General features: G+C 35.7%; 1 protein-coding gene across 4 annotated transcripts in view; it reads left to right on the top strand.

The window, feature by feature from the left end:
- The window catches only part of DTHD1 (death domain containing 1), a 109273-nt gene that overhangs the window by 60200 nt on the left and 33320 nt on the right, over positions 1 to 15753 (top strand). For 3 of the 4 annotated variants that reach the window (XM_082464552.1, XM_082464551.1, XM_082464550.1), the window contains one exon: positions 4983 to 5227. In XM_082464552.1, coding sequence (XP_082320678.1) covers positions 4983 to 5227 — 245 coding nt within the window. Of the gene's footprint in view, positions 1 to 4982; positions 5228 to 9528; positions 11357 to 15753 lie in introns of those variants that run through there. The other variant, XM_082464553.1, reaches the window with a different exon arrangement.

Here is a 15753-nt window from a genome sequence, read left to right as displayed (position 1 = left end):
AAGAGGAACAAGACCCTCAGTAAAGAATTGATACTTCATCCTTCCATCAGGGCCTGTGGTAGCCTCTGTGAATCTCAGATACAAACTGCCAGAGGTTGTCTGCCTGGAGGTCCTCCCCTCAATCCATCTCCACCCTCTTCTCCAGTCATCTCTTACTGTATTTTCCTATCTCACTTATAATGATCACGTTTGGAGAAACTTTTCCTATCTTTCCTGATTACATCTGTTCTTATTTTACTTATTCAGACCCTTGTGTAATTCTCTTAGTGGACATGGTCATAGATATAATCTTCTGTTTATTTTTTAATTGTTTGATCAATGTCAGTGTCTCTGACTACAGTGCCATGAAAGGAGGGCCTGTTTTATTGGTGGGCCTGCTTTATTTTAGGGAGGTGCCTAAAAGCTAGAAGAAGTAGTTGTTTGGAGAATGAAGTCAAAAGCTTTGGAACAAACTTAACATTATAGTATTATGTGATTAAAAGTATTTAAAACTTTAATTAATAAATTTAGATGACTGCCCTCTGAGAAATTTCAAAATCTCTGTATTCCTTATATAGAATACAGATGATTCTTTTGACTGAGGACCTTGGGACATGGAGATAATTTCTACTTTTAAGAGAAAATAAACTAGGTGTTCCTTTGGTTTTTATATTGGCCTTTGGCATTCTTCTGGACACAGCTAGAATCTGCTTTCTCTCTCTAGGTTAGAGCTGTTGATTCAGCACTTAAGCTTTCTATTGCATCACATCTAAGCCCCTAGTGCTCAGAAAATTCATAAAGTGTTAGGAAACGGGCAGACAGAATTTTATATAATGACACCTTGGCACCACTCATAACATCGAGTAATGCCCCAAAGAGGTCTGTGTGTGTCCAAGTTGCCCCAAATACCCTTTGGCCCAGAGAAATAGTTTTCCCAGACACACGTGTTAGAATGTTAGAATGACCTTCCTTTTACTCATTTAACAAAGATTCCCTGTCCTTATGTACATTATATTTTACTGGAGAGACACAGAGAAGAAGCAAATAAATAATAAAATGTACAGCTTAATGAGGTGGAAAGTTCCTTACAGAAGAATAAAGGAAAGGAAATAGAAAGTCTCAGAGAGAGTGGAAGATTTGCAATTTTAAATAGACTCGTCAGAGAAAGTGCCATTTCAGCAGAGACTTGGAGAGAGCAAGCCATAATCCTATCTCAGGAGAATTTGTCCCAGGCAGAGCAAGAAGGCTGGGATCGCTGGATGAGAGGGAGGGAGAGGAGAGTTAGAGGAGATGAGGTAGGTACTGGTCATGCCTTGAAGGCCATTTCAAGGACTTTTCCTTTTATTCTAAATGAAGTGGGGAGCCAAGATGTATTTTCAACAGGGGTGTCACATGATCTGGGTCAGATTATATCTGTGTTGAGATTAGATGGTATAAGGCAAGTGTAGCATCAGGGAGACAGGTTAATGAGCCATTACAATGAATCAAGCAAGGGATGATGGAGCCTTAGAGGCAAAGGTATTAGAAATTGTTTCTGGTATTTTCGCCATAAGCATCTTTGCCATATACATCTTTGCCGCAAGCATTTTTACTGCATAAATAATTAGCCATAAGGCAATTTTGCCATAAAAGGTATAATGGCAAAAAATAAAAGAGGGACATTTAAAAGCACATAATGAAACATGAAAAATGAATAACAAAATTATAAAGACTTTACTGCGAAACAAAATATTTAAATACAATTAAAATATGTGTAGATTCATGACAATGCTGCACAGATAACTGATTTTATTTTGTGGGTTGTACCTAAGCACTTGTCTTCCAAGTCTTTTGTTCATAGTATTTTATACACTTTTTTTTACTTGTTTATTCATCTTTCTGTTTGGCATCGCACTTTTTCTTATTCACTAAAACTTCATCCTTCACTGAAAGAGGTATCAGTTTCCACATACTAGGATGCATATTTGTAACTGAGCTTTGTGTTGCATTGCAAAACCTTCTACACTGTTTGTCCTTTGCATATTGTCACATGTCTGTTGACAGATGTTCCAAAGTTCTATGGGAAATGTGGTTTCAACCCTGGGCCTGCCAGGCTCTCAGTCTCCGCCTCTTTCTCCCCCAGTGTAGTGTGTTTCAAAATAAGAAACCAATTCTTGGGGTAAAACATCGTCATCTGTCATGATTTTTTGGTTGCATATGTCAAACCAAACTGTTAACCAGTTATTTTATCTTTTACGCAAAATTGCCTTATGGCCAGATAGTTATATAGCAAAAATGTGGTGGAAAAAAGGCTTGTGGCAAAGATGTCTACAGCAAAGATGCTTATGGTGAAAGTACCTAGAACTGGTGGAGATGTGTTAGGACACAGAAATATCCTGAACCAGTGGTTCTCATGAGAGTCTTCTGCTGTGTTGGTAGCATGTCACTTCTTCATGTGACTTTTCTAAGCAAAAGCATATAGGTCTATGTTTGTACTTCCTATGTCTTCAATGAAAAATGTTCCAATACGCATTATTGAGAAGAAAATACATTGCTATAAGAAATATCTAGTAACTCACAAAATATAAATAAATAAATAAATAAATAAATTCTTTAGTTCTTTAAATGGCAAATATTTATTGTATAGCTCCTAACCTACTATCCCTAGTAGGAACTATGTACATAATATGTTGACGAGAAAGAGGTTCTCAAAATGTCAACTAATGATTGCTTTCATAATTTTGGTATGTAATGAATGACTTTTGGTTTTACTTCTCTAAATATGCCAGAGTGGGAGAAAAAAATAAAATAATGCAATTTCTTTGTGCTATTTGTTCTTTTTTTGGTTCTGTTTTTTTCTGTGACAAAGGGTCTTCAAAATATAGTGTTACATCTTAGCAACAGTGAAACTCCAACTTAAGTCTACATAATACTTTCTATGATAACACTAAGATCATGCTATCTATTACTAGAGATCCTCAATAATTTCATCCTTATTTCATATATAAATGTGATTCTTAGAGATTTACATTACAAATCTTTATTTTTTTAAATTAACTGGCAATACGAGGTAGATAAGTTTTAGAAATAGGTAGAACCAATGTGACTACGCCTCATCCTCCAATCTTTACATACTTATATACATTATCCCTTATGAGTAATTGTATACCTGGCAGGGGGTATCATTCAAGGGGTGGAAGGAGAAATTTACTAAATTATATTCTGTTGGGACAAAAGTAGCAACATTTTTCTTGGTAGTACTCTAGTGGCATGGAAGTAGAAGTTTGCTAAGTGTTCCCACAGTGATCTAGAAACTCTTATTTACTATTTACTAGATGACATTTCAGTGACTCCAAATAATTTATCTTTTTTTTCTTTTTCCCTTTCTTTTTCTTTCTTACCAGAATGAAACTTTTAAAGCAAACCCTGGCTAGTCATGCCTGTCCTAGGATGTCCTAGGAATCTGTTTTGTTCAAGGAGCCAGGTTTCCTCTAAAATGTAGACTTATGCAAAGGGACATACTCCTATACCTTCCATAACCTGGAGTTTTTCTAATTCTAGATTTAATTGTGCTTTAGAAATTCACCAAAATGACCTCTAGCAGTCACAACAAGGAGAAAAGCATTAGTGTCATCTACATCTCTCACAGAATGCAAGAGGGAAAGCTTCCCATGAGAGAAAGAGAGAGAAAGAGAAAGCTCTGGGCAGTCAACTTTCAGGCCTCTGAGAGCAGCAGAAAGTTACAACTTAGATATAAAAGCTTCATATTGACAGTTCTTTAAAAAATTTAAGTGGGTTGTTTTTTGTCATACAAATTCAAAACAATGTAAGAATGCTTCTTCGTTCTTCTCATTTGCTGTCATTGCTATTATTTACTGAACCTTTATTATGTGCCAGGCCCTGTGCCAATCATTCTATCCATACTACCTCATTTCATTCCCAGAACAACCCTAGGAGGTAAGTTTTTATTTCTCGTTTTAAAGGTAAGGAAGTTAAGGCTCCAAGAAGTACAGAGATGTGCAAGAACTGGATAAATATTACGGCGTAGGTAAATATTAGAGGCTGAACATGGATCTAGATCTTTATGTCAGAAACATATTATAACCATTACATTACAGCTTACTTTTAAATTTTGCTAAGGGTAATGCACACTTGCTTTATGAATATCGTAGTGTCTGTTTTACTGTTTCAATGAGAAGGTGAAATATCCTGACTATCATGGTAAAACCCCCAAGAGTGAAATGTTATGTTCACTAAAGCTCCATTATTTTCAGTGGACAGTTGAGAAGACTTTTACATATGCTTGTTTGGGGAGAAATCACCAGGTTTTCAGTAACTATTAAATCTAGAAACTATTCCATTTGGCAGTTCTAGGACAGCACTGTATTTCTGCATGGTGAAAATGTTTTATATATGTACTCTCCCATATGGTAGCTACTAGACGGATGTGGCTATTGAACATTTGAAATGTGGCTAGAGTGCCTAAGGAATTGAAATTTTGATCTTAATTAGTTTTAACTTTAATTTTAAAAGCCACATTTTGCTAGTGGCTACCGTATAGGAGAGCACAGTTCTAGAATGTCTGTTGTGAGGTCGTGATAGTGTGCAACGTGATATGAATAGTTAAGGGAAAGGAAAAATATCATTCTTAAAAAGTAAAAATAATTTTCTAAGTAGAGAAAGAGATGAGTATTTCCAATGGTTTCTTGCTGTAGCAAAATGGAATAGAAAAAGAAAATCAGATTGATGATGACTCCCACAAATGCATAAAAAAAGAAAAAGAAAATCAAAGATTATTAGATCTAGAAGCAGCTAGAGAGCACCTGGTCCAAGTATAGATGAGAATCATTTTAGTAATTTATACAGTCTCAGCCTAGTGCTGCTTTATTAGGTTATGTTTTGACAAGAGGTATTGACACAAAAAAGACAAATTTTTTAAAATGAATGATTATTTGGATTTTTAAAAAATAAGTTAAAAAAGTGGTATATATTAATAGTAACAAATGCATTTTACTTCTATTTAGGCAATGGGAAGGATTATGGAAAAGACTACAAGCTTATTTTTCATTTACAAAGGAAACCTAGACTGGAACTCCAAATCAAAGAGATGGATGAATTTGGAAACTATAGCTGCCCTCATTATAAGGGTACCATTGTAGTTTATAAAGTACCTAAAGAAAAGATAGTCCACAACTTGGATCAATCTCTTGTACTTAACGAAAACAATGATCAGTTGCCAATTTGCAAATTACCATTGAAATTGCCAAAGGTGAGTAATTTTACTTCCCTAATTACTGTATTTTGTTAATTCTCTATAATTCTCTACCAAATTCAATATTGCATACATATGGATACTTATGGTTGAAAGGAAAGATAGGAATAATATTGATAAGGAAGGATAAGCTACAAGAGTGATAGAATGCATGTCAGGATTTCTACTTTCTTCCATATCAACTTTGTAATAGGAACAATTTAAGTTGGTCTGGTCCTGACAGTATGTTGTTAATGACTATTGAAAAAATGTCATTCATTTTCTGTAACTGATTCTGAGTAACTGAACAAAATCATTTATAAAAACATTGAATACCTTTCAGAACACAACAATTTTAGTAAAATAATGTGGTGACAAGGAAAATGACATCAAAATATTTTCAGTGAGACTTACCAAATCCTGAACGTTTGTTTTAAGAGTTAATTACTCTTTCATTTCTGATTTTGTTTATTTGAGTTCTTTTTTTTTTTCTTTTTGGTTAGTCTAGTTAAAGTTTTGTTAATTTTGTTTATCTTTTCAAAGAACCAACTCTTAGTTTCATTGATCATTTATACTGTCTTTTCAGACTCTATTTCATTTATTTCCACTCTAATCTTTATTATTTCCTTCCTTGATTAAATTTTGACTTTTTTGTTCTTCTTTTTCTAGTTCTTTCAGGTGTAAAGTTAGCTTATTTGCAATTTTTCTTGTTTCTTGAAGTAAGCCTGTATCGTCATGAACTTTCCTCTTAGAACTGCTTTAGCATAGATGTTGGTATGTCCTGTTTCTGTTTTCATTTGTCTATGTAGTTTTTGATTTTGTCTTCGAATTCCTAATGACTCATTGCTTATTCAGTAGCATGTCGATTAATCTCCACATTTTTGTGATTTTCTCAGTTTCTTCTTGTAGTTGATTACTAGTTTCATGTCACTGTTGTTTGGAGAAGATGCTTGACAGGATTACAATCTCCTTGAATTTATGGAGACTTATTTTGTGACCTAACACATGACCTATTTGGAAATGGTCCACATACACTTGAGAAAAATGTGTATTCTGCTGCTTTTAGATGGAATGTTCTTTCTCTATATATATCTATTAGGTTCATTTGGTTTAATGTGTTGTTTAAAGTTGATGTTTGCTTATTAGTTTTCTGTATGGATGATCTATCATTGATGTAAGTGGAATATTAAAGTCCCTTATTATTACTGTATTGTTGTCAATTTCTCCCTTTAGGTCAGTTAATATTTGCTTTATTTATTTTGGTGCTCCTATACTATCTGCATATATATTTATAAATGTTACATCTAGAGGAGAAGTTACAACTGATACCACAAAAATAAAAAAGATCATAAGAAACTACTACAAACAATTATATACCAACAAATTAGGCAACCTACAAGAAATGGATAAATTCCTAGAAACAAAAAAATCTTCTAAGACTCAGTCATGAAGAAATAGAAAATCTGAATAGACTGATTTCTTGTTAGGAGATTGAAATAATGTTCAAAAACTTCCCAGCAAACAAAAGTCCAGGACCAGACAGCTTCATGGATGAATTCTAACAAACATTCAAAAGAATATTTACTATCTATCCTTCTCAAACCCTTCCAAAATATTGAAAAGGAGGGAACGCTTCCAAAATTTTTTATGAAGCCAATATTACCCTGATACCAAAACCAAACAAGGATGCCACGAAAAAGAGAAAATTACAGGCCAATATCCTTGATGAACGTAGATGCAAAAATCCTCAACAAGATGTTAGCAAAGTGAATCCAACAATACATTAAAAGAATCATACACCAGGATCAAGTGGGATTTATCCCATGGATGCAAGGATAGTTCAACATCTCCAAATCAATCAATGTGTTATACCACATTAACAAAATAAAGGATAAGAATCGTATGATCATCTCAATAGAAGCAGAAAAAATTTTTGACAAAATTCAACATCCATTTATAATAAAAATTATCAACAAAGCAGGTATAGAGAAAAGTTACCTCAACATAATAAATGCCATACATGACAAGCCTACAGCAAACATCATACTCAATGGTGAAAAGCTGAAAGCATTTACACTAAGATCAGGAACATGACAAGGATGCCCGCTCTTGCCACTTTTATTTAATTTAGTACTAAAGGTCCTATCTACAGTAGTTAGATAAGAAAAATAAGTAAAAGGAATCCAAAATTTTTAAAAAAGTAAAATTGTCACTATTTGCTGATGGTATAATAATATATACAGAAAACCCTAAAGACACTACCAAACACTATGGGAACTAATTCATCAATTCAGTAAAGTTGCAGGATACAAAATCAATATATAAATAAATCTGTGGCATTTCTATACACTAATAATGAACTATCAGAAAGAGAATTTAAGAAAACAATCCCACTTACAATTGTATAAAAAAAAGCTAGTAATAAATTTAACCAAGGAGGTGAAAGGCCTATACACTAAAAATTGTAAGACATTGATAAAAGAAATTGGAGAAGATACAAATAAATGGAAAAATACCCTGTGATCATGGATTAGAAGAATTAAAATAGTCAAAATGTTCATACTAACTAAAGCAATCTACAGATTTAATGCAATCCCTATCAAAATTCCAAAGGCATTTTTCACAGACCTAGAACTAATAATTTTAAAATTTGTGTGGAAACACAAAAGGTCCCAAATAGCCAAAGCAATCCTGAGAATGAAAACAAAGCTGGAGGGATTAAGCACCTTGATTCAAACTATATTACAAGGCTATAGTAATCAAAACAGTATGGTATTGGTATAAGGACAGACACACAGATCAATGGAACAGATCTGAGAAGCCAGAAATAAACCCACACATACGGACAATTAAATTACGACACTGGAGCCAAGAACATACTACAAAGAAAGGATAGTCTCCTCCATAAATCATGTTGGGAAAACTGGACATCCACATGCAAAAGACTGAAACTAGACCAGTATCTTACACAATGCATAAAAATTAACTCACAATGGATTAAAGGCTTGCATGTAAGACCAAGAAAATCCTAGAGGAAAACATAGGCATAACCTCCTTGACATTGGTCTTAGCAATGTCTTTGTAGATCTGACTCCAAAGGCACAGGAAACAAAAATGAAAATAAACAAATTCAACTACATCAAAGTAAAATGCTTCTTCATAGTGAATGAAATCATCATCCAAATAAAAGTTGAACCTACTGAATGAGAAAAAATATTTACAAATCATATATCTGAGAAGGGGTTAATATCCAAAATATATAAAGAATGCATATAATATGACAACAAAAACAGAAGCAACTCAATTAGACAGTGGGCAGAGAAACCAGATAGACACTTTTCCAAAGAAGACATACAGATGGTTGATAGGCATATGAAAAGATATTCAACATCACTAGTTATTAGGGAAATGAGAATCAGCACCAAAATGAAATATCATCTCAAACCTCTTGTATAGAATAGCTATTATCAAAAAGACAAGAAATAGCAAGTATTGGAGAGGATGTGGAGAAAAGGGAACCCTTATACACTTTGGGGTTGGTGGGAATGTAAATTGGTGGCAATGTACATTGGTCCAGCAACTATGAAAAACAGTATGAAGATTCTTCAAAAATTAAAAATACAACTACCATATGATTCAGCTCTTCCTCTTCTGGGTATTTATCCAAAGAATACAAAAATACTAATTTGAAAAGATATATGCACCCTATCTTCATTGCAGTATTATTTACAATAGCCAAGCTATGGAAACAACCTAAGTGTCCATTGATGGATGAATGGATAAGGAAGATGTGGTATATATACACAATGGCATACTACTCAGCAATAGAAAGAATGAAATCTTGCGATGTGCAATAACATGGCTGGACTTTTACGGTACAATGCTAAGTGAAATAAGTCAGACAGAGAAAGATAAATACCATGTGATTTCACTCATCTGTGGAATCTAAAATACAAAAAAATGATCAAACAAACCAAAACAAAAACAAACTCATAGATACAGATAACAGATTGGTGATTACCAACCAGAGAGGAGGGGGATTTGGGGGACAAAATGGTTAAAGATGTCAGTTGTATGGTGATGATTGGTAACTAGATTTTTGGTGTTGTTCACTTTGTAGTGTATACAGATATCAAATTGTAATGTGCACCTGAATCGTATATAATGTATTGATAACATACCAATTTTACCTCAATTTTTAAAGAGTTAGTTACTTTTTTCTAAAATTCTTATTCTTATCAGGAGTGTAGGAATGAATTCTCTCAACACGTGAAACAAAAAGTAAATAATTTTATTGTTGTACGTACTATTTCTTTCAGTGATCCAGGACTTGTACTTCTAAACTACATTCTAATGAGAAATATAACTGAAAAATTTATCACTCCAGAGGAAGAACAAACTTTTTATCATTTAAAGAAAGCCAGAAGTAGTTTTACATGGTTTTACTTGTGTTATGAATAGCAGAAACATGTTTTCTATGGGATTAGATCTTGTACTGATTTTGAATAAATCAGTAAAGTAAGTCATTAATTTGACAAATATTAATTGAACTTCTGAAATAGGAAATGTGCTATGCTAGGCATTCTGATAAATACAGAGCTATATAGGATAATACATGCCCTAAAGCTATTTGTCCTGGATGCAGCCACTATCCACATGTGTCTATGGAGCACTTGAAATATGGCTAGTCCAAATTTAGATGTACCATAAGTGTCAAATACACATTGGATTTCAAAGAGTTAGTACAAAAAGATAGAAAATATTTTGTTATTTTGCTCATAATGATTTCATAGTAAGTTATAATATTTTGGTTATGGAGTTAAACAAAAATATATTATTAAAATTAACCTCATATGCTTAAAAAGTTTTTATGTGGCTAACTAGAATAGTTGAAATTGTGTGTTTCAAACTATATTTCTATAGGACATCATTGCTCAAAATTGTTTACAATCTAGCAGAGTATGCAAAACATGTATACAAAATCACCTTGTAAGATTGTGAATAATTAGACTAATGGTATAAACAGTGTACGAATAGTTATTCAGAGGAGGGAAATTGTTTTTCTGGAAGCTAAAATCAATAGAAGTTTCATGGTGGTTGTGGCATTTTATCTGAGCTTTGTAAGTTTGTAGAAATTTGGCCATTGGGAATGAAGAAAAAAGTATGTTAGGCTGAGGAAATGGAATGAATTTGACCGGGGATGGTAGGCAGGAATTCAGAATTCGTATAACCACCATTAAAATAATTTCCAATGTGCCAAACATCTTTCAAATGCTTTCCATGCACTGTATCATTAAATCCTCACAAAAATCATATGAAGCATTATCACTGTTCTCATTTTATAGGAAACTGAGGCATTGAAATTTTAGGCAACTTGCCCATGGACCCGTAACTAAGTAAGCGTCAGAAGTTAGATTCATACCCAGAAAATCTGCTTCACGCATAGGCAACCACTGTGTGCTATTTCCTCTTTAGCAGATAACACTAGGATTCTTAGTCAAGGATACAGGATGGATATCAGGACATTCGAGTTCTCCCAGGAAGTTGTATGACAATTTCATGTATACCATGCTTTAGTGTAGAGGTGATATTAAAATTATTTCACAAATGATAGGACATGGGTTCTCGTCATTCGCATTGGAAGTAGCCATTTGAGCAGGGTCCTAGAGTCATTAACCCTTTACTTGCTGGTTTTGGGGAGATCCTGGAGTTCTTGGGAGGCATGTGTAGGGTAGCATAGTCTAGTAAACCACTGATACTGAAAATTATATTTTAAGAATGGTATAGCTAGAGCAGTGTACACCCACTATCGGTTTTTCCTCTGTGAGTTTTCATTTCCATCTTAGGGCCTTTGCCCTTGCTGTTCCCTATGTTTGGGGGTCTCTTCCCTCAGATAGTCATGTAACTGGTTCTTATTAGTCAGGTCTCAGCTCAGCTATCACCTCCTTATCCTTACTCCTCCATCTCCTTATCTCAAGTCACTCTTTAACTCCTGACTCTTTTAAAACTTACTTCATAATGCTTATCATCAATTGAAATTATTAGATTTATTTATTTGTTTATTTAATTTCTACTTGACTTTCCTCCTTGAGAGAGCAAGTCCCATGAGCTAAGGACCTTGTCTACCCTATTCCAGCTCTAGTGTCAGTAATTGTAGGCACTCTAAATATTTGTGACTGGATGAATGCGAGGAGGTCTATAGAGTTCATTAGATTCTACAAGTTTAGGAACTGTTGACTTAAAGGAATACTTGAGTTCTCTTACATCAATCATTTAGAGCCTGGCTATTCAAACACTTAGCTGTCAGGCCAAGGAGCTGATTTGGATCAACATGAAGATTTGACAGCAGAGAAAGGATACATCAGGGGTGATCTCTTGGTAGCCTGATTTAGCACTTTACTTCCTAAGATCGCTATGTTGTTCTGATGTATGGGGTGAGCAGAGGGAGACAAGTAAGGGGGGCTGTTGGAATTCTCTGGTAGGAAGTGGTGAAAGTCTTACTGTGATGATGGTGGACAATGGAAAGAAAGACTCCTATGTGAGAGAGGACACACTTGAGGTACAAAATGTGACCCAAATTCAACTTTCAGTTTGTAGTGTTTTCTCTATGGCCTATCTGACATTGTGAGTTAATTAGCCAACTTAGCCAAGCTATATAATTAAGGGGTTTATATAGATTTTCCTCAAGGAAAGTCTGTGCTAGTGATTGTCCATATCTTTTGCATGAGCTCTTCCTCTGCTTTGATTCTAGAACAACACCCTCCACCTGCTTGCCTGAGCAGTCCCTACTGGTCATCCCATACAGCTCTGCTGAAGTGTGACTTCTCCCTGGAAGCCTTTCCTGACCTCCCCTTCATACCAAGTTAGGTGTTCCTGGTGTGTGTTTCCACAACCTTCTATACTTTTCCTATCACTGCAGTTATCTTATTTTATCATAATCCCTAGCTTTCCAATAGACAAGTGTTTCTCAACCTTTTTTTGTTTGTTTTTGCCTTCCTAAGGGATCTTTAGACTGTATGTCTGTTTATGCATTGTATGTATATCTATGTTTCATACGTTAAAAGTTTAGGCTTTTTTGTCTTGCCCAAGAGCAAATTTTCTCTCCTTGAGAGTGATGTTACCTTGGTTGGGAATGAGTGCACTCAACCATACAAACACATCCACTGTCGTGCTCAATTTGTATTGTCGGTGCCGGGCATAGTACACATTTGATAATTATTTGTGAATTATTAGATAAATGAGACAATTTTTCAAACCTTAAAATTGTCCAACCTTGAAATTTATCATCTCGAAACTATATTGGCACTTTTAAAAAACATTACATTTTAAAAATGTCTGCTGCCTTTCATATATTTATCTACAGCCAGTATGCCACCTGTTTTTTTTTTCTCCAAATTGGTTTGTATAGGGCTTTCCGGATTCACTCTTTTGGCCCTTTCTCATGCCTAAACTGAGTTTTCACAAGTAACTTTTTGGCATTGAGAAAGAATCTGTGGCTGGAGAAATTTCTTTCCTCATTTAAAGCTAACATATCTAAATGGGAATTGAAACCATGACCTCTGTTTTTATGAGAACAAACTTCTTCCATAAAGTTCAGAATTTAAAAAAAAGGCATCTCAGCTAGGCAGTATTAGAATGTGCTATTTTTCAGGAAATGGAAGTAGTCACATTATATGGAGCTTAGCATTAATGAAAACTACATTATGCATACGTTTATGGACGTGGCATAAATTAGGTGAAGGCATCTGTCAAAACTCAAAGTGTTTTCCACAGAGAAGGCAAGCAGTAAATATTCATATATATGTATATAGATATAAACACACATGTATTCACATACAAATAATTATAAGATGTGACCTTAATGTACTACGTTTGTTTCCCAAAGATGTGAACATATCACCCATTACTTCATGCTTGTGAGGATCTCTTATTCTTCAGCCTCCATATTCCATTCATTCATATATTAATTCATTCAACAAACACTTCTTGTCTTCATGGGCCAGGCATACAGTGGTGTTCCTATGTATACGGTCTCATTCTTCCCGTGCCCCTCTACAGACTACTCTCAGCTCAGAGGGCAGAGTGAGCCTTTAAACCATCAGCCAACTCCTGCCTCTGCTCCAAACCCTGTAATGACTTGGTTTCAGATACTTGCATGGCTAACACCTTCATCTCCTTCAGTATGATCAAATTTCATTTTCTCTCTGAGGCCCACCTTGATTCTATTTCTTATTGCAATCAGCTCCAACACACACAACCTGACACTCCTGATCCTCCTTAAATTGCTCTGATTTTTTTTTTTCCTCTAAAGCATTTTTATCTTTGAACATGTATTTCCTCATTTATTATGTTTATCATAGGAGCACCTCCACTCCACAACCAGGACATAAGTTCCTTGAGGGCAGGGACCTTTATCTGTTTCGTTCACCGATGAATCACAAGGACCTAGAATAATGTCTGGCATACGTTAGGTGCTCAACAAATGTTTGTTAACTGGGTGAATTCATAAATAGAGCTTGCATGTTAAATACCAAAAGTTTAAAGAGGAACATAAGAAGCATCAAGAAGAAAAGTAAATCAGCATCACAGGATAGACAGAATTGGCAGTGGACACTTACAGACGGGATGGCCAGTAAGGGCTTCACTGTGGAGGTGTCTTCTGGGCTGAGGAGTTACAGTGACAAGAGGCCTGTGCACTCGTGAGGCCTGGAGCGCACCCAGGGAGGCAAATGGCATGCACCCAGACTGCAATGGGCATGAGCTTCTCATCAAGGGCTCGAAGGAAGACTATCATGGTGAATGCACACATGAGGGACAGAGAAAAGGGATGAGGTCTGAGAGACAAAGAGGGTCCTGGTGATAGTTGACGTTTCAATATGATCTTCTGAAAACGATCAGAGTCAATATATGTGAAAATGTATGGCTGAAAAGAAGGATGATTTATCTCTAAATTTTTCCTAAGTGATGCTTCAAACTTCCTCATTTTACAGAATATTCAAGTCAATTCAGTTCACATTATGTCTATTTGTGCTTTGGCAGAAACAAGGCAAGTTTCAGAGAACTGTCAAAGATTTTTTTAGGTGGCAGGAAGCGGCATGCGTGTGTGCTTCTGAAATCAAGTCACACAGGTGACTGTCTGTGCTGTTCCGTTATTTGCACCAGTTTGCGTTGTGGCTGCCTTTGGGTGCTGACTCTTCCTGTCTGCTCAGAGGCTTTGCTTTGAAGGAGAGAAGGGCTCCAGGTGGCCGCTTCTGTGGGCTCTGTTTGAGGCTGCAGCATCCCAGTCATACATAACCTTCACATTTACGTAAGCCAGCCGTTGACCCAGGCTTTGCTTAGCCTGAACTTCCTCTTTTTTTTTTTTTTAAACTGAACTCCTGACATGTGATTTCTAGTAAATAATGATACTGCTTCAACACTTACTTTCTCACCACATTAAATAACTTGCTGTGTCAAAGGGAGGAAGCATGCAGAGGCTGAGGAGACATTCAGTTCTTCAGAATCACCACTTTCTTACCACTTTGGACTTCCATTGCCATCTCGCTGCCCTGCCAGGGTTGACTTTCTTTTCTTTTTTCTTTTTGGCCGCACTGAGCAGCAAGTGGGATCTTAGCTCCCCAACCAGGGATTAAACCCACTCCCCCTGCAGTGGAAGCGTGGAGTCTTAACCTTAACCACTGGACCTCCAGGGAAGTCCCTTGACTTTCTTTTCTATCTGATTTTTTTTCCCCTAACGATATGAACTACTAGAGAACAATCTTGATTAAATAAATGAGAAGTTTCCAACTACTGAAAATTTTTACACTCACAGGCACTTCAATTCTACCCAGGCTTTTTAGTTGTAATAGTTTACAAAATTATATTAAGGTTCAACAATGAAATGGAACTTTTAACGCTATTGGTAACTATTAAGAAAGCAGATTAGAAAAAGCATGGATCTTAAAAAACCTGTAAGAGAAATCAGGGTTGTATGTGTTGGGGGGAATGGATTTTTGATAACTTAGTTTCATGCTTTCTGTACAAGAGCTAATTACAATACTATGTTGCTTCATACTCCACCCCCTACCAATTATAGAAGAAAGTCACTAGAATCTTGGTACGTAGAGCTATCATGTCAATTTCCTTAACCCGTGCAAGTTTTAAAAGCCTCCTCACTCTCCCCGGTGTTTCAATGCTGGCGCCCCTTGGCACTGCCTAGACATGCCCTTCCTACCTGTAGTCTAAACTTCCTCTAAGCCATCAGAATGATCCTCAAAGACACAGTTTTGACCATGTCAGCGAAAAATAGACTTTATATTGTACATGACATGTGAAAGGAAGAAAATGAGCAAAACTGTTTTAGTCAGCAACAGGATACTGCATTCTTTTTTGGAAAGTGCTTTGCCCACCGATTTAATCAGAAGAGAACCTTTCCCTTCTCTTTTCCTTCTCCTTCCTCTTCTGCTTCCCCCTACCTTTCCTTGTCCTTCTCCCCTCTTCTCCTCTTCTTTCCCCATCTCTTTCCCTCCCTCTTCCCCTTTCTCCATCTCTGTCCCTCCTCCTTC

This window comes from Balaenoptera physalus (assembly GCF_965194825.1).
Source record: "Balaenoptera physalus genome assembly, chromosome: 5".
In the NCBI taxonomy this organism is placed as follows: domain Eukaryota; kingdom Metazoa; phylum Chordata; class Mammalia; order Artiodactyla; family Balaenopteridae; genus Balaenoptera; species Balaenoptera physalus.
This window is presented reverse-complemented; position numbering and strand designations above follow the sequence as displayed.